Source organism: Scyliorhinus canicula, chromosome 12, assembly GCF_902713615.1.
Source record: "Scyliorhinus canicula chromosome 12, sScyCan1.1, whole genome shotgun sequence".
NCBI lineage: Eukaryota > Metazoa > Chordata > Chondrichthyes > Carcharhiniformes > Scyliorhinidae > Scyliorhinus > Scyliorhinus canicula.
Genome location: NC_052157.1, coordinates 122,628,209 through 122,653,957, shown reverse-complemented (window position 1 = coordinate 122,653,957; position 25,749 = coordinate 122,628,209). Strand labels below are relative to the sequence as shown.

Below are 25,749 nucleotides of genomic sequence, written 5' to 3'. Positions count from 1 at the left end.
TTACAAAAAACCCTAATATTACTGCAGCACGTTCATTCCAAGCCACTATGCTGATACTAACAGCACAGTTAACCATTTCTGAAGATACTATTACATTATTTTCCTGCTCATTTGAGTTCCCAAAAGTCAGTAAAGCTTAAAAATACTAGTGCCAGTAGGCATTTTATTTTGAACCTTGCGACATTTTCAATCATTAGTATTTAGCACAGCTGGAATTTCATTATGTCACTGTTTAATTTTTAATTCAAGCCTATTAAAAACATGAATTATGGATAGCTTTACTTGCTTCTGGCGGAGGGGTTACTGGAGGGTTGTTTTTGATACCATGTCGGCAATCCTAAGCATTGGGGTGGAGACATGCCCACTGGTCGTGATTTTTGGGGTTTTGACTTCGACGTGCCAGAGCTCTGGGTGGGGGCGGGGGGCAGACATTCTGGCCTTTGCCTCGCTTGAGGTAAGGAGGCAGATCCTCTTAGACTGGAAGTCGGCTGCAAGGCCAAGCGTCGCGGCATGGCTGGATGACCTGATGAAGGTTTTGCACCTCAAGAAGGTCAAGTTCACTGTGACAGGGTCGGGGACGGGTTTTACCATAGATGGCAGCCATTTATAACGTACTTTAAAAAGTTGGTCACAGTTAGCTGTTGGTGGGGTTGGAATAGAATGGGTGGAGGGGGGTGGGGTTAGTTTATATTGTTGTGGGCAGCTTATTACTGTTATTATGTGTTATTGTTTGGTTTTTGTGAACTGTGTATAAAAATTATTAAAATTTCAATTAAAATATTTCCAAGAATAACTCCTGGCTGGGAGATGGATACAGAGGGAACCCTGTTTTTCTTGATTTATATTTAGAACTTTGACGTGGGTTCACACGGTAAAATTTCAAAATTTGTAGATGATGCAAAATGCAAATGTATTGTGATTGACTTATAGACAGGCTGGTGGAATAGACACATGACAGATGAAATTTAATGTAAAGAATTGTGAAGTGGTGCATTTTGGTGACAAGAGAAGGAGGAGCAAGGAAAAGGAGGGGTGGGGCCCTTTGAAGTCCACGCTGAGGCGTTCAAAAGGGCGGGAGGCCTTCACCAGGCGCGCGCGGTCTGGCCGGTAGAAGTGCGGTTTACACTCCGCGCAGACCTGGCAGTCTCTGGTGATAGCCCTGACTTCCTCGATGGTGTAGGGTTGATTGCAGGCCTTAATGAAGTGGTAAAAGCGGGTGACTCCCGGGTGACAGAGATCGTTGTGCAGGGTGTAGGTCTACTTGTGCGCTGGCACATGTACCTCGGGACAGGACATCGGGGGGCTCGTTGAGCATACCGGGGCGATACAAAATCTCGTAATTGTAGGTGGAGAGCTCGATCCTCCACCTCAAGATTTTATCATTTTTGATTTTACCCCGCTGTGTGACAGGTACGGGGGTAGATCCCTGTTTACCCCGACATTGTTAAACATGAAGCCAACCGACCATTGGTCAGTGAGGAGAGTGAATCTCCTGCCGGCCAGGTAATACCTCCAATGTCGCACAGCTTCAACAATCGCTTAGGTCTCCTTTTCGACGGATGAGTGCCGAATTCCGGAAGCATGGAGGGTGCGGGAAAAGAATGCCACTGGCCTAGCTGCCTGGTTGAGGGTGGCGGCCAGAACGACGTCTGATGCATCGCTCTTGACTTGGAAGGGGAGCGTCTCGTCGCAGCCTTGGCGATGTTGGCCTTGATACAGTTGAAGGCCTGGTGAGCCTTGGCCATCAGGGGGAAAACGGTGGAGTGAATGGGTGGGCGGGCCTTGTCCGCATAGTTAGAGACCCACTGGGCGTAATACGAAAAGAACCCCAGGCATCGTTTGAGGGCCTTGGGGCAGTGGGTGAGGGGGAGTTCCATGAGGGGGCGCATGCGATCGAGGTCGGGCCCTAGAACTCCGTTCTGAACCACATAGCCGAGGATGGCTAATTGGTTCATGCTGTACACAGACTTCTCCTTGTTGTAAGTTAGGTTGAGGAGTGTGGCGGTGTGGAGAAATTTGGAAAGGTTAGCGTCATGGTCCTGCTGGTCATGGCCGCAGATGGTGACGTTGTCCAGGTACGGGAAAGTGGCCCGCAGCCCGTACCAGTCAACTATTCGGTCCATCTCCCGTTGGAAGACCGAGATCCCATTGATGACGCCAAAGGAAATGGTAAAGGCGGCCGTCTGCTTCAAACGCAGTGTATGGGTGGTCCGCCTTACAGATGAGGAACTGGTGGTAGGCAGATTTCAGGTCCACTGTCAAGAAGACCCGGTACTGTGCAATCTGATTGACCATATCAGAAATGCGTGAGAAGGGGTACGCGTCGAGCTGCGTGTACTGATTGATGGTCTGATTGTAGTCAACGACCATCCTGTTTTTCTCCCCGGTTTTCACCACTACCACTTGGGCTCTCCAGGGGCTGTTGCTGGCCTCGATAATACCTTCCCGCAGCAGCTGCTGGACCTCAGACCTGATGAAGGTCCTGTCCTGGGCACTGTACCGTCTGCTCCTGGTGACGATGGGTTTGCAATCCGGGGTGAGGTTTGCAAACAGGAAAGGCGGCTCGACCTTAAGGGTCGCGAGGCCGCAAACAGTAAGGGGTGATAGAGGCCTGCCAAATTTCAGTGTTAGGCTCTGGAGGTTGCACTGGAAGTCCAGGCCGAGTAGCAAGGCAGCGCCGAGGTTGGGGAGGACGTAGAGCCGGAAGCTGCTGAACTCTATGCCCTGGACGGTGAGGGTGGCGATGCAGTACCCCCGCATCGCCATGGAGGCTAGGGAGATTCTTTGGTTAGCAGGGTGTACCGCGATGGAACAGCACCTTACCATATCGGAGTGGATGAAGCTCTCAGTGCTCCCAGAGTCCAGAAGGCAAGATATCTCGTGCCCGTCGACCTTCACCTGTGTCGAAGCGGTCGCGAGGTTGTGCGGTCGAGACTGGTCGATCGTGACCGAGGCGAGATGCGGCTGGTCGTCGACGGTTGCAGGCGATGAGTGGCCCGATGAGCTGCCCGACGGGCAGGGGTCCTGAGGCGAGTAAGATGGCGGCGCCCACGGGCCGCACATGTCCTGGGGCAGGCAAGATGGTGGCGCCCATTGGTTCTGAGGCAAGCAAGATGGCGGCACCCACGAGCCGCACGTGGTCTGAGGAGAGGAAGATGGCGGCGCCCAGTGGCCACACGTGGGGGGTGCCGGGACAATAGCAGCGATTGAGCGGCCCTGGCACACTGCAGTGAAATGTCCCTTCTTGCCACAGGCCTTGCAGAGTGCGCTCTGTGCTGGGCAGTGCTGCCGGGATGTTTTATCAGTCCGCAGAAGTAGCACTTGGGACCCCGGGGTTGGTTGGCTGCCACGCGGCACAGGCGTGGGGTTGGCTGAGGGCGGTCGCTGATGGGGTCCACGATGGGGTGGCCGCTGGCGGGGTCCACGATGCACAGGGGGGTGGGCGCGCGATTGGGGGCATAAGCCTGTCCGTTGCGTGAGGCGACCATGAGCGAGAGCGTTAGTTTCTTGCTCGCCGCGAGGTCAAGCGTGGCCCCTTCTAAGAGGCGCTGGCGGATGTAGTCAGACTCTATGCCCGTAACAAACGCGTCTTTCGTTAGCAGGTTTGAATGTTCAATGGCCTGTTCCTGTAACTGCCCTGTTCCTGTAACCCCACCCTACCTTTGGACACGCAGGGGCAATTTAGCAATGGCCAATCTACCTAACCTGCACATCTTTGGACTGTGGCAGGAAACCGGAGCTTCCAGAGGAAACCCATTCAGACATGGGGAGAATGTGCAAACTCTACACAGACTGTCACCCAAGGTTGTAATTGAATGTGGGTCCCTGGCGTTGAGGCGGGTTTGTGTGATGGACTGGGCGGTGTTTACAACTCGCAACGTCCTGGAACTCCCTCCCTAACAGCACAGTGGATGTACCTCACGGACTGCAGCGGTTCAAGAAGGCAACTCATCACCACCTTCTGAAGGGCAACTTGGGATGGGCAATAAATGCTGGCCAAACCAGCGACCCTTTCATCCCATAAATGAACTTTAAAAATGTTCAGCTGCACATTAAAAAGTGTGTGTGGTGGGGGGTGGAAATGGATGAAGAAAGTCTGCTAACTCTAAGGTGTGTGTGTGTCTTTTAGGTGGAGTCGACCCCCTCATGCGGGGATTGTTGGGCAGACCCGCCAAACTGCAGGTACAGGACAAGATGCTGCCGGACGAATTGCGCGAGAAGCTGTTTGAATTGACCGCTCATTTAGCCCTGGATCTGGGTTCTCTGAATATGCAGCGTTCCCGGGATCATGGAATCCCAGGTAAGCGGAAAACCAACATGGTGTAGAATGTAACTTAGAAAAATGTGTTGTTGAATTGTCGAGTGAATCTCACAATTTTATGAATAAAGATACTATTATAACTCTCACGGGGACGACTGATTAATCTCCCCATGAGCTCCATGGAGTATGAGCTTCCCCGCTGAGGGGTGGAGGCCTATCAGCGGAATAGTTAACTCTGGACATTAAAAGCTGGCCCAGGTAGGAGCCAAGCTACAGAGTAGTCCTGGCTGGGACTGGGACTGATACTTGTCTTTACTTTTGCAATAAACCATTCGTTTCAACTCTCCTCTGTAACTACTAAAGATACCATTTCCAAGAAGACAGCAGGAAAATATTGGCTTCACTCACTGAGAAAAGCCGGTTGATCCCAATACTGATTGGAAATGATGTGGAGAGGCTGGTGTGAATATTGGTGCCCAGTGTAGTGAAACAGTGGGTAGGTACTGGCTGAGGAGCTTGGCAAAGCTCAATGTGATCATCTTGCAATCACCAGAGATTGCAGAAATGGGATCAGACTTATACTTCTAAGTATATCACCAGCTGTCTTAGGATGTATGGTCGACAAATCACAATAATTTCCTTGAAACTACCAGCGAGCATTTACCAGGACGTGTTTAGCCATGTAAGTGCATTTAACAGAGGTTATTAACAGAAGACTATTTACTGAGGTGTATTTAGCAGTAAATACTTCCTGGGGACTATTTGGCACCAATATTTACTACCGATTCTTCAGAGAAGTCTTAGCCAAAGTGTTTGCCATGAAATGTTTGTCAAAGTTTATTTATAAATTAATATTTAGCAAGGATCATTTATTGGATCTACCTGGAATTATGTAAAATAAATTGGTAACTTTTTAGATGCATTTTCCTGAAGAAATACTGTCATTAAAGAATTATGCAATCAGAAACAATTCCTGAGAAGCAATTGGAAGATTTAGCAGGAATATTTAATTGAAATATTTAATAGAAATATTTCCCAGGTGTACTTAACAGAATAATTATTGGGTGTTAATACTTAAGATTAGTATTTACTGACGACGTATGCCAGATCTTGCTCAATTAAATCAATATCTGCCAATAATTTTGAATGAGGTGCTTTCACTAGAAATATTTACAGAGAAGTGTCTATTAAAGAATAGTACATGGATATTTTTTACAGGAGTATTTGCCATGAACTATTTACGAAGAAATAGTTAGCATAGAATACTTGAAAGGTAGTATGCGCTGACAATATTTACTGCAAAGCATTTACCCAGAAGTGTTCTGAAGGATTAGTTATGGGTGGATATTTATCAGAATTTATTTACTAGTGAGCATTTAGCGATGTTTATTTACAAGGAAGTGGATGTTTTGTGGTGCAGTTCGTTCCTACCTCTGAGCCAGAATCTTTGGGTGCAAGCCCCACACCAGGACTTGACTACCACAAAAATTGCATTCATAACATGACCAACCATGTTGATTGTCAACCTGCAAATCCTTTGCATGCAGTGTTTTTCAAACTTTGTTTCCCGGGGACAACGTTTGCCAACCACCAACCATTGGGGCTCACACTGGCTGACTTTCAGGCCAGGTACAGCAGCTTAGTCTTTTCATTTGCGGTCAGTGATAAGTTAATAACTCAGCTCTGGGATCTCAACCTCTAAAGGAATTTTTCACCCACCACTTCTCTTTCAAAATCTGAATCTTTTCCTCTCAACTGCCAGTACTTCCCTGCAGATAACATACACTGGCTTTGCAACATATTTGCACTGGCACAATTGACAAAATCATACCTCAATGAATCATCTTTATACTGCTCTGTTCCAGAGTTAAGTTTCGTGAACCAGAGGCCCTGGAGCTCTGTGTAGAGTTAACTTTAGTGCTGCTCTGTCCTGCCCTGGACTCTCATGTGCAGCTCTCACCAACAGATTCAGATGTGAGATCGTGGCCAGTAGGTATTCTGCTTATTTGTGTCTCTGGCTGTCTCTTTCCTGTAATAAAATGATTCATCTTTACAGTCTTCTTGCTTTGCTTGCTAGCAGCTAGAGCATGGAAGATGCCCTTCTCTGTGATTCGGTGCCAAAAGCACGTATGTATCGGGCTCTTGATGTCCAATATACATGTAGAGCGCGTGACCTGCTGCTTAGGTCAGAAGACTGAACACAGCCTCATTTTGTTTCATTTTAAATCTGATAGCCACCCCCATCCTCAATTTAAATTGCCATAGCAGCTGTTGACAACTTCTTCCCTGATCGGGACAACCAGGGAACGATTAGTGTGCCAGTGTGCAGCCCTGCTGAATTACTGCAGAATGGCTGTTTTGTGATGGCCATGGAGTCATTCTTCTATTACCGCAGGTTAATTTTTATATGGTTGGCCACCAAAGAATATATATTCCGAAGTCATTGTGTCATTACTTCAGGTTCTGTGATTATTTTGCCACTGGGGGCAGCAGAGTGGCACAGTGGTTAGCAATGCTGCCTTACATCGCCAGGGACTCGGTTCAATTCCAGCCTCAAGTGACTGTGTGGAGTTTGTGCGTTATCCCCGTGTCTGTGTGGGTTTCCTCCGGGTGCTCCAGATTACACACACAGTCCAAAGATGAGCAAGTTAAGTGAATTGGCCATGCTAAATTGCCCCTTAGTGTCCTGGAATGTGCAGGTTAGGTTACGGGGATACGGTTGGATGGTTGAGGGAGTGGAGCAGGGTACAGTGTTCTTTTGAAAGGTCGGTGCAGACTTCATATGCCGAATAGCCTCTTTCTGCACTGTAGAGATTCTATGATTGTGAACGTGTTTTCTGCAAATGCTCCAGAGGGGAATCAACAAAGTAATCCTCTTACAGTTGTATAAGTACAGTGATTACAATGTTGATGTGTGCTCTAAAAGACCTCGAGAATAGGTAAATGAGTCGAGGTTGGGTAGCCTATGGTATACAAAGTGATAATTCTTGCCTTCACTCCCCCTCCACCAGCTCAGTCTTTACCCTCAGGCTGTGCCACAAGAGGGACGCACTAAGCAGAAACCATTCAATTCTCCTGCATACATCTCACATCAGTTATGGTGAGAGAACAGAAAAGTAGACACCACTCCGGAACATTCTACAGAGCTCCGCATGGTTAGTTTTAGAAAGGCTTTGCCAGAATCATAGAGACCGATCGCCATTCAAGCCTCAATATTTCTGTAATATAAAAGCAAATTACTGCGGATGCTGGAATCTGAAACAAAAACAGAAAATACTGGACAATGGACATTTCAGTGACAATAAACAAAGTTCAATGTCTACTTTTTCTAGTTCCACTAACACAGTAGCTGACACGTGTGTTTTACATTTTACTGTCTCACTTTCACAGGTTACAATGCTTGGCGGAGATTCTGTGGCCTTTCGCAACCCAGGAATATGAGTGAGCTTCGTAAAATCCTCACAAATAGAAGTTTTACAAATAGTCTCCTCGACTTGTATGGAACTCCCGATAATATTGATGTGTGGTTGGGGGGAATATCGGAACCCTCTGTGGAAGGTGGAAAAGTGGGCCCCTTGTTCGCCTGTCTAATAGGACAGCAATTCAAGAACCTGAGAGATGGAGACAGGTAATGGACGTTATTAGCAGCACCAAAAGAACTGAAAACTTTGATATGATATCCATTCAGTCACGGGTATCCACTTCACATTAAAGGGATTGGAGATCTGAGACCCAGATCTGCCGTACACTGAAATCTATCAGCTCAATTTGTGATCGGTTCAGTCTTTAGCTGTGTTATTGGCTCAAGTCATGGTGATGGGTTGGCATCGCTGAGCAGAAAAGTGATGTCATTGGCCTTTTCCTTATCATAAACCAATTTAGAAGATAAACAAAAGTGAATGCAACCTGTGATAAATGGTGGGACGGGGGTTCACTGAAAAGAAAAAGAAATAGAAACTTGTCAGAGGGCAAAAAGATCAAAAGTCAAGAGACGTGAAGGATCATTTTAGCTCAGCCTATCAGAATGTGATGGCAGTGGCCCAAAGATTCCAGTACCGCAGTTACTGCACCATTCCTGTTGCAAACCCACCCACCCTAATTTTGTACAGGCACTTCTCAAGAGCACTCCAGGGCACTCCTCTGATTAATTGGATTGGATTGGATTTGTTTATTGTCACGTGTACCGAGGTACAGTGAAAAGTATTTTTCTGCAAGCAGCTCAACAGGTCATTCAGTACATGGGAAGAAAAGGGATTTAAACAGAATTCAAGAAAATACATGAGAATACATAATAGGGCAACACAAGATATACAATGTAACTACATAAGCATTGGCATTGGTTGAAACATATAGGGTGTAGTGTTAATGAGGTCAGTCCATAAGAGGGTCATTTAGGAGTCTGGTGACAGTGGGGAAGAAGCTGTTTTTGAGTCTGTTTGTGCGTGTTCTCAGACTTCTGAATCTCCTGCCCGATGGAAGAAGTTGGGAAAGTGAGTAAGCCGGGTGGGAGGGATCCTTGATTATGCTGCCCGCTTTCCCCCGGCAGCGGGAGGTGTAGATGGAATCAATGGATGGGAGGCAGGTTCGTGTGATGGACTGGGCGGTATTCACGACTCTCTGAAGTTCCTTGCGGTCCTGGGCCGAGCAGTTGCCATACCAGGCTGTGATGCAGCCCGATAGGATGCTTTCTCTAGTGCATCTGTAAAAGTTGGTAAGGGTTAATGTGGACATGCCGAATTTCCTTAGTTTCCTGAGGAAGTATAGGCGCTGTTGTACTTTCTTGGTGATAGCGTCGACGTGAGTGGACCAGGATAGATTTTTGGTGATGTGCACCCCTAGGAATTTGAAACTGCTCACCATCTCCACCTTGGCTCCGTTGATGCTGACAGTACTTTGCTTCCTGAAGTCGATGACCAGCTCTTTAGTTTTGCTGGCATTGAGGGAGATTGTTGGCGTTACACCACTCCACTAGGTTCTCTATCTCCCTCCTGTATTCGGACTCGTCGTTATTCGAGATCCGGCCCACTATGGTCGTATCGTCAGCAAACTTGTAGATGGAGTTGGAACCAAGTTTTGCCATGCAGTCGTATGTGTACAGGGAGTAGAGTAGGGGGCTAAGTACGCAGCCTTGCGGGGCACCGGTATTGAGGACTATTGTGGAGGAGGTGTTGGTGTTCATTCTTACTGACTGTGGTCTGTTGGTCAGAAAGTCAAGGATCCAGTTGCAGAGTGGAGAGCCAAGTCCTAGGTTTTGGAGCTTTGATATGAGCTTGGCTGGGATTATGGTGTTGAAGGCGGAGCTGTAGTCAATAAATAGGAGTCTGATGTAGGAGTCCTTGTTTTCGAGATGCTCTAGGGATGAGTCAGATGAGTCAGATCAAGAGGAAGCCTCTGCACTGGGTGCATAGCAACACGATTCTATCGTGCATATAGGATGCTAAAGCAATTCTGAGGGTGTTCTGGGCACCACTGACTTTCCACCCAGTTGCACTGGGTGGCGAAAGAGAAAGGTAAGACAAACCTATGCACCAATTGTCTTTCATGAGGTAGAGGAAAGGAGATAGTCTCCAGGCCCCTACAGAAAATAAATGTCAAGTTTTCTGGTTCCCATCAGTTACAAATAAGCATATTTTAGACTCAAAATTCTGGTGCATCACCAAGTGTATTTCCTGCTATTCTCCATGTGATGCTGAACTGATGCATTTTTACCTGGCACATAACTGCAGGAAAAGGTGGCACTCCAGGATGTATATTTGCCCATCAATTAGTTCCTCACTCTTAATGAATAATATAACTACTGGATATAGTCCTATCTTCGCACTGGGAAACTGAACCTGTTCCTTCAATTGAAGGAAGTCATAATCCCACCTTCAGTCCCTTTATCATAAACTTACTGAATGTGAGAGTCACGTATATCTTTCCCCTCCCCTCCCAGCATTCTCTATGGGGGTCAGTAAATGCCTTCCTTCTCCCAGACTTCCCTGTTATCCAGTTCCTATACCCAGCAATGCAGTTGGACTATTTGCAGTCAATGGGTTAAATCTTTTCAGAGAATTACCAATGACGTTTCTCATTGTATTTCAGGTTCTGGTGGGAAAATAAAGACATTTTTACTGCTAGCCAACGTCGGGCTCTTGCTGAAATCTCCATGTCCAGGATAATCTGTGATAACACCGGGATTCAATCTGTTCCTCGGAATGCTTTCACATTGCAAACATTCCCACGAGGATATGTAAGCTGCAACCAGATACCAAAGGTAGACCTGAGTGCCTGGAGGGAGGATACGCAAGGTAGGATCAAGGCTGGGCCCAGCCTTCCTAAAGCTGATATTAAAATTAATTTATGTTTCGATATCAAACTAATCAAATTTGCTGGTGTAAGAAAAGAGCAAAGAGACACTCCAAAGTTAACTCTGAACTTTATTAGGTTTTCAAGAACATAGTATGCTGGAAAAAGCCCATTAGCTCTGCCAGCATCTGTAACCTACTTAAATGGAAGATGCAATGCCACTCCTCCTTTTTACATCAGCCTTCACTGGAGCAGGCCAAGGATAGACATGTGGGTCTGAGAGCATGGTGCTGAGTTAAAAGTGGCAAGCAACAGGAAGGTTGGGGTCATGCTCGTGGACTGAGCGAAGATGTTCCACAAAATGGTCATCCAGAAATGGTGGAGGGTGATCCTTTGAATGGATATATCACTTGTTCTGAAGGTTGCTACATCTGTGTTACAGTCTCTCCTAACGATAGTATAATATCCAACACATTTTCCCTCTCTTTATTTCTAGTCACATGAACTCAAAATATTGGGCCTGGCTTTCTGGCTGCAATGCTGGAGAGTAGCAGGAGAGCCCTAAATGGGGTTTGTGCTGGCTTCTGCCCCACGGCGCTTGACCCTAGCTGGATCATGCCCTCAGTGGGTGTGAACCTGACGCACATGTTTAAATGAGTCTTTAAACTCAGCCTGTCTTTAAGTGCAGCCCATTCAAGGCCAGAGTCTCCCAGCTCCCAGGATTCAGCAACCCCACTGGCGCAACGTGAAGCCAGTGCGAATCAGTACTGGTTTCCAAAAAAGTAAACCAGGCGCGATGACCATGCTTAGGGGCTTGGAGGCCATTAAAGCCATAGGGTAGTCGGGGATAGGGCAGGGCAGTTGTCACTGCCTGGGTGCCAGGTTGACAATGCCCAGGTGCCAAGGACTGAGTCCTGAGGATGGCCATGGCGATGAAAAGGGGGGAGTGAATTAAGGGGTGGAGAAAGGGGCGTAGGCCTGAAGGGAGGTATGAAGGAGATGCTGAAAGGGCTTGCATGATGGAGGGACCTGAAAGGTGGGGCGAAAGGGAGGGGGTCTGATAGGGAGAGGAGAGGGCTGAAAACAGGGGATCCTTAAAGGTGGGGGTCCTCAGAAATGCCATAGCAGTTATGTTCATTTGGGATGGGGGTAGGGGTGGGGGATGGGAATGCACCAATGCTGTGAAGATGGACGGCGGTGGGGCGGGGTCACCCTCATGCCTGAGTGGTGTGGGGGGTGGTGACACAGAGATATAGTGATGAGGCGAAGCTTGCCTCTCCAGGGTCAAGGGTTTGGGGTGTTGCCCATGTCTGCGATTGGGTGTGTGTGGGGGGTCACACGAATTCCAGCCTTAGTCATTTTTGGGGGCAATTTTGTCCATTAGCTCTGAACCGGAATTCTGCAGCTATTGGGATTGTCACTTCCCACCGGCTGGGCATCCCCACTTACAGGTTTCCTGGTGGCACGGAGTGGCTTCAATGGGAAATCCTAATTGACTAGCGGCTGGAATAGAGAATCTCGCCACCAGCGAATGGTGCGTTGCAGAGAAACAGGTGGCTGGGGTGACCGGAGAATCCAGCCCATAGTTTTATTTCCCGGCGATGCTGCCAGACCTGCTTGAGCTTTTCCAGAATTCTCTGTTCTTTCAGATTCCAGCATTCACAGTGTTTTCCTATACCACTAACATGTCTCATGCAGCAAGTTCTATCTCCTCTCGTCATTCAGGGATCAACTGAGGGGTCAATGGGGTCGAGGGTAATATCCTGAGGAGCAGGAAATTTAAACGCTCCTCCACTTCCTGTCCCGCTCATCGATCAACTCATGAGGCTGATCGTACAGGAGGCATTGGGGTTCAAAAACTGGGCCCCCCTCACTTGCTGGCCGTGGGACCTGCTTGCCAATTTTATCACTGGAGGCCCGCCTACTTGGCCATCTGTGGGTGCACCATCCAATGAAACACAGCAGACGGGCACCTGAATTTGCCAGTCCAGTCAGCAACCATTAAAACCTCAATCATGCCAGCGGGAGAGGTGGTCGCTGCTGAATTTTGTAGGAAAACTCTGGAGCTGGGCCAGATAAGAAACAAAAGCACCTACTAAAAACAAAAATAAATGTGCTGTGTGTCAAAGGGTAAATCTACCTGGGGAGAATATTGGGGCCGTCTTGGGTTCTGCTTTCCCTGCCCACAGTCCCTTCTTTGGCATGTGAGGACTTAACAAGGCAAATAATTTATGGGCTTTGTAAATCGGGGCATAGAGTTTAAAAGGAAGGAAGTTATGTCAAACCTGTAAAAAAAAAACATTGGTCCGATCTCAACTGGGCACCCCTCTTTATGTAAAGGCATCAGAAAGGGTGTAGAGACGATTTACGAGAAAAAGGAATTCATGAGGAATTTCAGTTATGCAGATAGATTGGAGAAATTGGGATTGTTCTCCTTGCAGAAGAGAAGGTTGAGAGGAGGTTTTAATGAGGCCTTCAAAATAATGAGAGATAGGGCAGAGTAGAGGGAGATAAACTGCTCCTGTTGGTGGAGCAAAATAAACAATGGTGACATGAGAAAAAAATGTTTACACGGAATGAGTGGTTTGGATCTGTAATGTTCTGCCTAAGAGCGTGGTCAGGGTCAATGAGGAATGCAAGAGAAATTGATTATTATCCGAAAAGGGAGAATCTGCAGGGCCATGGGGGGAAAGTGAGTGATGTGCTCTTTCAGCAAATCACACAGACACCGTGGCCAAATGGCTCCTTCTGTGCTGAAACCATTGTATGATTCTGTCATTCTAGTCTCAATGTTGTGCTGTAATGTAGGGCAGCATGATAGCACGGTGGTTAGCACAGTTGCTTTACAGCTCCAGGGTCCCAAGTTCGATTCCCAGCTTGGGTCACTGTCTGCACATTCTCCCCGTGTGTGCGTGGGTTTCCTCCGGGTGCTCCGGTTTCCTCCCACAGTTCAAAGATGTGCAGGTTAGGTGGATTGGCCATGATAAATTGCCCTTAGTGTCCAAAATGGTTAGGTGGGATTACTGGGTTAAGTGGATCGGGTGGAGGCGCGGGCTTGGGTAAGGTGCTCTTTCCAAGGGCCAGTGCAGACTCGATGGGCCAAATGGCCTCCTTCTGCACTTTAAATTCTGTGGTTCTATGTACATGAAACTTCAAATGCTCCCAGTAGCATGACATGTCACTGGGCTAGTAATCCAGAGGCCCAGGTAAATACTCTGGGGGAACAGGTTCAAATCTCACTCGGTACAACTTAAATTCAATGAATGAATATTGAATTGAAAACTAGTCTCAGTAATGGTGACCTATAAAGTATCGTCGATTGTTGTAAAACCCCACCTGGTTCACTAATGTCCTTTCGGGAAGGAGATCTGCCATCCTTACCTGATCTGGTCTACTTGTGACTCCAGACCCATAGAAATGTGATTGACTCTTAAATGCCTTCAGAAATGGCCAAGAAAGCCACTCAGTTCAAGGATAATTAGATATGGGTGACAGGTAGGGATTTTAACTAAATAGTCGGGGGGGGGGGGGGGGGGGGGTCAGTTGTCTGGAAAATCAAAGTTAATAGAAGAAACTTAAGGGTTTTGTGTCAGAATGCATGAGGCATTTGAAACAAAATGAATGAGTTAACAGCACAAATAGAGACAATTACTGATTTGGTGGCAATTACTGAGACATGGTTACAAGGAGACAAGGCCTGGGAATTAAATATCCAAGGGTTCTCAGTACTTTGGAAAGATAGTCAGAAAGGTAAATGAGGTAGTGTAGCTTTGCTGGTAAAGGAAGAGGGCGAGAAAGGGGCAGAATTCTCCGCTCCCAGGAAAAATCGGGAGGGCCATCGTGAACTCGGCCGAGTTTCACGACGGCCTCGGAGCACCGCTCCTAGCCCCCTATTCTCCCCTCCCGGCGGGGCTGGGAGCAGTGCTCCGTAACTCTTGGCCGCAGGGGCGTCGCGCCAAGAATGATGCGGCTGGCACGCCCAATGACGTCAGCTGCGCATGCGCAGGTTGGCCGGCTCCAACCCGCGCATGCACGGCTGACGTCATGATGCTGACAGCACGAACCCACGCATGCTCGGTGGCAGTCTTTCCCCTCAGCCGCCCCGCAAGACGTGGCGGCTTGATCTTGCGGGTGTCGTATTCAATATTTTTCCCGCTTCTTGACTGTGATAGAGAAATTCAAACAGCATTCATTAGGTAAGCAAAACTGAACTTTATTTACGAATTAGAACTGACTGCTAGCAGTAATGGCTGAGACTTGAAATCGGAAGGCAGTCAATTACAAACTGCTGAGTCCGTCCCAAGTCTGCGATATTACAGAAGAATAAGGCGATTTTTATACATTATAGGATCAAGATAACATGAATACAACTTGGTCAGGAATTTAATCGAAAGTAAAACATAAGTAATAATTGTTACAATGGCGTCACCTTGCTGACCTTTAGCGGAATGGAATTTCATATCATTATCTTGTCTTTGTTTTAAGAAAGGGACAAATTTGTTTACGAACAGGAAGAGACAGCTTTTCAGCTTGGTATTTATTGAGACTGCTTCTAGGTTCATGACGAACAAGCCTTATCTTAGAATTTCAGAGTCACCCAGTTCTCAGGTCATGTTGACCTCGGCTGTATTTTGTATCTGTGTCTTATGTTAAATTCAATTGTACCAAGAAGACTTGACTAGTTTTCCCATCATGCCATTATTTGCTTCACACAATACCGTAGGGGCGGCGGAGGGGAAATAGTGCGTCCGATTTGGACGCCGGCCCGACGATCGGTGGGCACCGATCGCGGGCCTGTCCCCTCCCGAGCACAGTCGTGGTGCTCTTGCCCCAAGCCCCCTAGAAGCCCCAAACGGGAATCTGGCGCCCGTTTCACGATGGCAGCGACCAGGTGTGTTTGCCAGCGTCGTGAAACGGTGGTGAACGGCCGGCCGCTCGGCCCATCGGGGTCGGAGAATCGCCGTGTAAAACGTCGAGCAGCGATTCTTCTGAGCAGGGCGGGGGGGGGGGGGGGAGAATCGCGGGGGGCGCCGGGGGGGGGGGTGTAAAATGTCGGGGGGCCCTCCCGCGATTCTCCTATGCCACGTGGGGAGCGGAGAATTCCACCCCATTCCCACACTTACGTTCTGGAGTTAAACAAAGGTAATTACGTTGGCATGGTGTGAGGACAGGTTTGGCCATAATCAACTAGGCAGGATGACTTAAAGGTAGGACAGTTGATGGGCAGTGGCCATTGTTTAAGAAGATATTCAATTTATCCCAATTAAAATAAAAGAAAGACTGTAAGAAGGGAAGAAAAACATCTATGGCTAAGCAAGGAAGTTAAAGATAACACAAAGACAGAAAACAAAGGCACATCATATTGCAAAAGACAGTGGAAGATTGGGAAACTTTTAAAGATCAACAAAGGGTTACTAAAAATGTTATAAAAAAGAGCAAAGGTCAATTCTGAAAGAAAACTGGTGCAAAATATGAAAAAGGATAGCAAAGGCTCTGTAAGTAGATGAAAGGGAAGAGAGTAGCTAAAGTGAATGTTGGTCACTTGGCGGGTGAGACCAGGGAGTTAATAGTTGCGACGCTAAATCAATATTTTGTCTTGATTTCACGGTGGAGGACACTAGTACCATTCCAATAGCAGAGGCAATAGAAAGGGAGGAACTTAGAAAAACCATCATTGATCGGTAATAATAAGGCAAATTAAATTTTGGCCTTTATAGCTAAAGGATTGTTACGCAAGGGAGATATTCAGAAATTGGGTCCAGAAATGAGACCCCAATGTATCAGGAAATTTCGGGGTTAAACATATTGAGGGGTAAAAAATACCTGCTGGCACAGAGTCAGAGGGTTAAGGCCACATCTGGCTGAGTTACATTGTCCCATTCAGACTTAAACTCTTCAGTGGAAATACACAGGATGGCCTGGTTCAATGAGGGTGTCACTCGAGATCCATTGTCCTTTGGACATTCTTGTCTGACCATTACAGCCCATTAGCCCATTACAGAGTCTGAAAGCCTCTTTGTCCATCAATGGGAGGTTATTTGCATATCAATATCATGGCTCTGTTCTTTTATGTGAGGGGCTGGGTGGAGCTTGGAGAGAGAGATAGAAAATCCTGCTTTGAACAGGTACAGGGAGAAAGCTTTGGAAATAGACCGTGAAGGTCATGAAAGTTGCCAATGAGGCAGGCTTGGGAAAAATGGCTCAGAATGACTACTCCTACTAGAAGAAAAATAGCTTTGTAATTGCAAGTGTTGCCTTTGTCTGCCTGTGAAAGAGGCATGAGAGCTGTATTTTCTATTGACGTGTTGTTTAATGGGAACTAGTGTGTTAAGGCTATGAAACTACATGTAATCTGTTATTGTTAGGGTTGAATTTTAAAAGTTTAAATATTGTTTTCTTTTAATAAAGTCTGTTTATAAAATAACCAAGCACTATTTCTTATATTATCACTACAAGAACGATTCAATCTTTCCGCACGATCTTAAAACTTAAAAGAGTTATGGTTCGGGTCCAGTCTCTTAGCCACTGTTGAAAGCTGAACAGGCACCCATAATAGGGATAAGGTATAAAAGTAGGGAAGTGTTGCTGCAACTGTATAAGGCATTGGTAAGACCACACCTGAAGTACAGTGTACGGTTTTGGTCCCCTTATTTGAGGAGGGATGCAGTTGCATTAGAGGCAGTTCATAGGAGATTCACTAAATCGATTTCAGAGATATGGGGTTTATCTTATTAAGAGAGATTGAGCCGTTTAGGGCTGTACTCTCTTGTGTTTAGAAGAATGAAAGGAGCTCTATTTGAGGTATATAAGATGATAAAAGTTCTTGATAAAGTAGACGTAGAGCAATGCTTCCTCTTGTGGGACAATCTAGATCGAGAGATTAGGATAAGGGGAAACAGATGAGGAGAAATTATTTCTCTCAAAAGGGTTGTCAATCTGTAGAATTCACTACACCAGAGTGCAGTGGATGCCAGGACTTTGGGTAAATTTAAGGAGGAGATAGACAGATGTCTAATTCGTAATGAGTTGAAAGGTTATGGAGAATGGGCAGGAAAGTGGAGTTAAGGCCGAGAGAAGATCAGCCATGATCGTATTGAATGGCGGAGCTGGCTCGAGAGGCTGAATTGCCTATTCCTGCTCCTAGTTCATATGTTCATAAGTTCTTATGATGGCCTTGCCAGTGACGCTCACATTCCATGAATGCCTAAGTGGAGGCTTTCTTTCTCCTAATTAGTGTCTGTTTATTCTTACCTTTTACAGTGACCCCCTGTGGCTCTGTCCCTGTTGTGGAACACGGCCATTTCTCGATCTGTAAATCCTCTGTCAGATACACCTGTGAGTCCGGATTCAAGCTGGTGGGAAGGGATACGGTTAAATGTCTGAGTAATGGACATTGGAGCATTGAACCACCTGGCTGTGCAGGTAAGATCTGAAATCCAGCACTTTGGAATAGCGAGTGCCGTTGGTTGGCATAGAGTGAAAAAGGTTCAATAGAAATACAACAATGGTAATTTTCTAAAGAAATTTGGCATGTCTGCATCGACTCTCACAAACATCTACAGATGTGCGATAGAGAGCATCCTATCCGGCTGCATCACAGCTTGGTATGGCAACTGCTAGGTCCAAGATCGCAAGAAACCGCAGAGTGTGGTGAACTCAGCCCAACGCATCACACAAGCTTGCCATCCTCCCATTGATTCTGTCTACACCTCCCGCTGCCTCAGGAAGGCAGACAGCATTATCAGAGACCCCTCTCACCCAGGCATTGCCTTCCTTCAGACCCTTCCATCAGGCAGAAGGTGCAGGAGTCTGAAGACTCGCGCATCCAGACATGGGAACAGCTTCTTCCCCACAGCTACAAGACTCCTCAATGACTCCCCCTCGGACTGATCTGTTCACTGTAAGAACACTATTCATTTTTTTTTTTTTTTTTATAAATTTAGATTACCCAATTATTTTTTCCAATTAAGGGGCAATTTAGTGTGGCCAATCCACCTACTCTGCACATTTTTGGGTTGTGGGGGCAAAACCCACGCAGAGACGGGGAGAATGTGCAAACTCCACATGGACAGTGACCCAGAGCCGGGATCGAACCTGGGACCTCAGCGCCGTGAGGCGGTTGTGCTAACCACTAGGCCACCGTGCTGCCCTTAAGAACACTATTCATGACACCCTATGCTGCTCTTGCTCATGTATTTGCTTTGTTTGCTTTGTTTGGCCCCTTGTTCTGCACCGTAACCAATCACTATCGATGTTCCATTTGTCAATGGTCTCTGTTGATTATTCTTTTGTCTACTATGTACGTACTGTGTACGTTCCCTCGGCCGCAGAAAAATACTTTTCACTGTACTTCGGGACATGTGAAAATAAATCAAATCAAATCAAATCAAATTCACCTCCATCATCTGAGCTCCAAATTCTGAGAGCAGGTTACCTGTCAAATCTGCCCCCCATTGATCCGCATATTTCTTCTCTTTCTGTAAATGTTAACGATGATGGAGGCAGCATTGTTAAGTATATCTTAGATCCTAATATGCGGAAAAACATGATGATCTACTGTTGCAATTCTTTCAGCATCCTAATGGAAGGAACTTTCTGAAAACTCGATGCCAATGGACCAACAGAACAACATTAATATGAGACGTCAGCCTTTTCCGTAGAACTTCAAACAGCCAATCTAACACAAAGAAAACCAATCCAATGTACAAGGGAATTCTTCAAGGGTCAGGGATATTACAATTATCAATATGGAACATTCACTTGTCAGAGTATATCTATTTTCATATCATTGCAAAGCGAATTGTCACGCAGTTCTGGACAGAGGAAATGGGTATGATATTTTATCAGGATGCACCATCCTTCAGCTAAATTCTGTGGTTCAAATTTGGCTCAGAGCTTGAGGGAGGTACAATATTGCCTTCCAGTTATTTTCTGGGACGTTTTACTATCTGCAAATTGAAAAGTTTCCTTTGTTAGCTTACTGTTAAAGAGATCAGACCCTGGGTTAAAACCTGAGCTGGGAAACAGGAGCCATTTCTGTAATCTTTGCCACAAAAAAGCAGTTTCTCGTGGTCATGTTTGATATGTAGAACAAACCCACTCAGTTCAGAAGTTTGATCTCGTGACCTGGCTCTGTCTCAAACTCCTCTCCTTCAGGGTGATTCAATAAGAGCTGAGATATTATCAGTAGATTTGCATGTTACATTTTCACAATTACTATTTCTAATTGAGATACAATTTCAGACATGAACCACACAGAAAACACAATCCCCCCAATTCATCCTCTGGACATTTTGCTTCTGATTTGTTTTATCTCCCTGTAATATCAGGCCCATTGAAGGAATGTTAAAGGAATAATCAAGAGTAGCACCTCAGGCAAGTCACTTTCCAGTTTTCTCTAACTCCTTAAAGCACTGACTTGAAGCCGATTTCTTTTACACTTTAAAATGTCCCTTTGAGGCCAATGATTCAACATGGTAACAATCACACCATTTGTCCATTCCTTTACTATTTTAACTTTCCTATTAAAACCCATTTCGTTAACACAAATTCTCCTATCGTGCAGCCCAGCAGCATATTGAATGTTCTCAGCTTGGTCCTATTAGGATGTAATTTACCAGACCCGCCCACCACTGAGAGCTTCCGGTCCCACTGAGAGTCAATGGACTGTTGGCTGACCCATTGTATCCCCCATCATGGCAGGGCCAGAAAATCCCTTCCACTGCATGGGAAATGGTTCTAAATTAGTTGTCCTGTTCCAATGCTTCTTAAACCTTTCTCAGTACTTAAATGTGCTGCTTTCGTGACTTAAACTCAGATGATATCTATCAATTTATCTTAGAGATTAAAATGCGATATTTCTCAGTGAGACCTTCCCATGTTCATTCTCTCTCTGGACTGCAGATTTTAAGTCTCTGATCATTCCCCCGCAGTTTGTCCTCTTTTCACACCCTCTGAATGCCTCAACTTTTACCTCTCTCAGGGGGTGGAAGGAAGCGAAAGTTGGCACATCAGCATGAAAGCATACAAGGATCAAGGAGAATGCACATGGGCCTAATGGCCTACTCATATCCTCAATTCATAAACAAATGCACAGGAGAGTGCTTTTGTAATGCAGGATTGAACACAATATTCCATGCACAGTCCGACAAATGCATTGTAGAGCCACGGCATAATCTGCAAATTCTCTACCTGCTACTCAAGTTCTATATTCCAACATTGCGTTGCTTTTTCAATGACTGCACCACATGGAGTAGACGTTGGAGGTGATCGGATAGCAATTCCTCAAGCTTCTTTTCTAAAGCTTCTTCTGCCAATTCAACTCCATTCACTGCAGACTTGTTTCATTTGTCATGCCAACATTTTTACAGTTAAATCTCATTTGCCACATGTTTGCCCAGTGACTCAGCAGCTCTCTCAATAGTTTTCTGTATTATCTGTCTCAACTGGTTCCTCTAATTTTATGTCAAAAGGTCTTCACTTTGGTAAATTGATAATCCTCAACTGAGCCAAGCTCTAGACTTTACAAATTCAACCAAATCTGTTTTAATTTCTTCAAATCTGATTGCTTTACACACAAGTTAATATTCCCTTAAGAATGCAGTTCCAAAGAAGATGATTTACTGTCCATTAACTTTTTCATCCACCTTACAGGAGTTGTTGCACTTCCTGGGTGGTGAATACTGGCAATTACAAACTGCACTTAAATCATCAATTTCTAAAATAGAATTATTTCATTGCTCTCTAATAGACAATGACAACCATCTCAAGGCTGTCAGAATATCTACTGGTGATCATATTTCTACAAGATTGAAAATCTAATATTCATTTGAAGACACAATGGATGGTTGCTCTAGTCAGAGTCTCTTCATAAACAGTGGCCTCTGTCATCAAATATTGAGAAGAGAAAATCAATCGGATTGGTTTACATCCCACCTGCAATTTAACATTAGAACAATAAAGGCTCTTAATTATTATAATCTTTATTAGTGTCACAAGTAGGCTTACATTAACGCTGCAATAAAGTAACTGTGAAAATCCCCCAGTCGCCACACTACGGTACCTGTTGGGATACACTGAGGGAGAATGTCCAATTCACCTAACAAGCACATCTTTCCATGCAGACACGAGGAGAACGTGTAGACTCCACGCAGAAAGTGACCCAAGCCGGAATCGGACCCGTGTCCTTGGCACTGTGATGCAACAGTGCTAACCACTATGCTACTGTGCCGCCCCCTTATTTGAGTTAATTACTCTCATGGACCTTTTAATTTGACCTTGTTTATTGTTGGCCATTATCTGTCAGTTCTGCTGTGACCTATTATCAATTAGCTTCCCAGCTGTTGTTTTGTCAGGGAGTTGTATGACTTCCTGTGACAGCTCTTGGCCAATGAGAACTCTCCTTCATGCCCATCAATAACCGAAAGACTATATTAATTGGAAGTACAGAGGATGACATTTTATGGTGTGACAAATTAACAATCGTCAGGTAAACAATTAGTTTAAAATCCAGACGAACGACTGCAGCTCCAGTCCCTTCACTCTCTCGGCCCCACAATCAGTTCCGCCCCTTCACACTGCGTCAACTGTAAGTTGTTACTGGTTTCTTCAAGACAGACCCTTCGCTAACTCTGACAATTGATCCTTTTACTCCATATGCGGGTGACTTGTAACTTTCTGCTTTGTAATATGCATATTATTATTTGTTCGTACAGTAATGAATGGACCCAATTATTAACAAGAGTTTAAATTTGCGAAGATGGTATAAATTAAATCTGGTAATGTGTCGAATTCATATTTTAAAGGAGCTATTGTAATGAATGGATTCAGAATTAGCAAGTCAGCAATGTAGGAGGGTTGCTCAAATTGTCCTTTCAAAATCTGCTTTTCAATGAAATCTCAAATGTATGAAAATTTGACAATAAAATCACATGAATGGTTGTTTCTCACCGGAGTGTCACTCATTTCCTGTTGCTTTTCCCTGCCCTTTAGAGATGGTAATTTGTAATAAGTTAACCCAATTTATCTGGCTTGGGAGATATGATTTGATTTGTATTCACAAAAATGTCCAACAGGAAAGGTTTAGCTTGTGCTATTTAATTGTGACACCTTAAAGGTTACGCCATCAGCCACCTTACTCCATTTAGTTTGTTGAGATTGTGAAAAAAAACAGCTCAGAAACTCATTCGAATCGCAGGGACAGCTGGAAAATTCGTCCTTGGTCCTGCTTGGTGACTGGTCCAGGAGACAACATTGGCAATGATTTTATATTATCTACTCCCATCTCCATACCCCCCCCCCCCCCCCAATGCTCCCCCCCCCCCCCCAATACCCCCCCCCCCACCCCAGGGACATGATTTGTGACCTTCTGGTCCTGACACTGTTGTTCGCACTCTCTGCTGCCAGGGAAGCCATGGAAACCATGGAAACGGCACGCCGACAGCGGGACCTGACAATCCCACCTGCAGGAATGAATGGAAAACCCTGCCCATTGTATGACATGACCCCTGCCCCAGCCATGAACCACGCAAATTCTCTTTTAAAGTTGGGAAGTTTAAAGATGGCTTGAAGGCCCAACAGACACAAAGTTCCTCGCCTGCCCAGCCCAGGGTCAACCCCACACCTGGAACCTTTCAGCTCACTGACCGAGCCCAACACCATGTTGGGTGCATCCCCTCCACTGCCCCACCCCACCCCCACCCCGCCCCACTCCTTAAAGCACTGGGGCCTCCGGTGCCCTTGAGCTCCATGCCAGAAAATGGAAATGGCGATTCACCTCCTCACTTCCCCTCAGTAGCCACTGCACCAGGTTCCTGTTTTTGGAAAGGAGTACGAAACAACGCCAGCGTGACTTCCCAGTGGGGAGTTGGGTAATTCCCGTAAGGTCGCTGCATTCGACTTCAATCTCGTTAATGAGATTGAAATGAATGCAAATGTGGGTCAATGTAAAGCTCGCCATTTCTGGGCCTGTTCCAGAACTCGCCTTCGGGAACAGGCCGGGTTTAACGGCAAATGGTTCTCACCCGGCACAATCTCGATTTTACCCTCTCCTGCTATTCACCCGGCACACATCCCGGATCCCAGCCGGAAGCAATGTGGTCGCTAAATCGTGCCCTAGCTGGGGGTGGGAGGATGTCTTGTGGGTCCACCAGTGGCATGATTTTGAGAGGGGGGCATGGCCTGGCCCAATAAGGAGGCAAGGACATTTTCAATGAAAGGGCAACAAAGCCACGAACAGGTGTCACCCACCCTGAGGATGTAGTCCACAGTTGAAGGGGCTGTGAAACCTTGAGGAACCCTGGCACTGAGCCAGGAAGCCTGGGGTACTGGGCTGGGTGGGTGAGTGTCCACAATGCATGTTTTGAGGGAGCCACAACTCTGTGAGACAGGGGGCTGCCAGTGATGTTATCTCATCCTGTTAAGTTTAAAATGGAGGCATGTCAGCAATTAGCTCACCCATGCCTGCTGCAGGAGGTTTACTGTATGGCAAATCAAAGAACATTTTAAAAAAAAAACAAATAAACTGAGGGACAAGGTAAAGGGAAAAATAAGTCAGCTCACCCATTCCTGTCACAGGACAATTTTATTGAATTTCAAATTCAAATTTGACCATCCACTATGGAGGCATTCAAGCCTGGGACCCCAGAGCATTGCTCTATGTGAGTGGATTATCAGTTCAGTGAGCATACCACTAGGCCACAGGAGGTTTATTTTAGGGAAAATCAAGGAACTGCGGGGCAAAATAAAGGGGCAACTTTTTGCTTTCCTTTCTTTACCCCATTCTACCCTTGTTTCCCCTTTTGGTACAGACTAAGTCCAGGGAGCATAGTCAAAGAGCAAGGGATCATCCATGAAGGAGGAATTTCCTCTCTCAAGAGGATAGGGAATCTGTGGAATTCTTTACTGCAGCGAGCTGGGTCATTATGTGTGTTCAAGGCTGAGATAGACAGTTTTTTAATCAGCAAGGGAATCAAGGGTCATCGCGATAAAGCGGGAAAGTGGAGTTGAGGATTATCATATCAGATGAGTCATGATTGCATTGAATGTCAGAGCAGACTTGATGGGCTGAATGGCCTACTTCTGCTCTTACATCTTATGGTCTTAGCCTTTTCCTCACAGGTAGTAAATACATTGTTGGATAGGATCAGTTTCCAGATGATTCCAGGGCAACACGGTAGCATGGTGGTTAGCATAAATGCTTCACAGCTCCAGGGTCCCAGGTTCGATTCCCGGCTGGGTCACTGTCTGTGCGGAGTCTGCACGTCCTCCCCCGTGTGTGCGTGGGTTTTCTCCGGGTGCTCCGGTTTCCTCCCACAGTCCAAAGATGTGCGGGTTAGGTGGATTGGCCAATGCTAAATTGCCCATAGTGTCCTAAAAAGTAAGGAGGGGGGGGGGGGGTGTTGGGTTACGGGTATAGGGTGGATACGTGGGTTTGAGTAGGGTGATCATGGCTCGGCACAACATCGAGGGCCGAAGGGCCTGTTCTGTGCTGTACTGTTCTATGTTCTATGATTAACATTTATCTGGTGTCCAGACGTTTCTTTTTCAAGCATATGAGAAAGTTAACAGTGAATTACTTCTATTCAAAATGTTTTAGTACAAATCGCACTCTGCACTAAGGGGTTCAATGGTCCTCAGCAATGTACAATGGGTCAGTGGGCATGTAAATGCCATAGCTTGGTATGGTGGGTAGAGGAACTCAAAAGGGCATGAAGGAACACAGGGGGTGGATGGACAGGCAGAGTTTGGCATAGGGGGCATGAGGGGCCAGAATTTGGTATATTGAACAACAAATCAGAGGTGCATGCAATAAGGGTACAACTGTAATCATGGGTGACTTTAATTTACATATAGATTGGGCAAAGGGGGGATCTCATTGAAACTATAAAATTGTAACAGTACGAGATCAGGTCGATGAAAGAAGGATGTTCCCGATGGTGGGGGTGTCCGGGACCAAGGGCCACTGCCTGAGGATACGGGCAGACCGTTTAGGAAGAGATGGGGAGAAATTTCTTCCCCCAGACAGTGGCGAGCCTGTGGAATTCATTACCACAGGACAACATTTTGGGCAGGTTTTTCAGTCCAGCCACGGTGGAATCACAAAGCAAATCGAGCGGAGAATCGCATGTCAGCCGAAAAGCAAGGCCAGCAACAGGCACTGCATGGAATGTCATGCTCCGGTACCTTGGCAACGGCGTGAA

The 25,749-nt window shown here is 46.1% G+C and overlaps 1 protein-coding gene across 1 annotated transcript in view; it reads left to right on the top strand.

Annotated features, from left to right (window-relative positions):
- Positions 1–21,050, top strand: part of LOC119974770 (eosinophil peroxidase-like) — a 62,221-nt gene extending 41,171 nt beyond the window's left edge. Inside the window, exons 11-15 of the mRNA XM_038813986.1 lie at positions 4,130–4,300; positions 7,652–7,889; positions 10,346–10,551; positions 17,810–17,971; positions 19,124–21,050. Of these exons, the coding sequence (XP_038669914.1) occupies positions 4,130–4,300; positions 7,652–7,889; positions 10,346–10,551; positions 17,810–17,971; positions 19,124–19,131 (785 nt within the window). The 3' untranslated portion in view covers positions 19,132–21,050. The remainder of the gene's footprint in view (positions 1–4,129; positions 4,301–7,651; positions 7,890–10,345; positions 10,552–17,809; positions 17,972–19,123) is intronic.
- Positions 21,051–25,749: the final 4,699 nt, after the last annotated feature.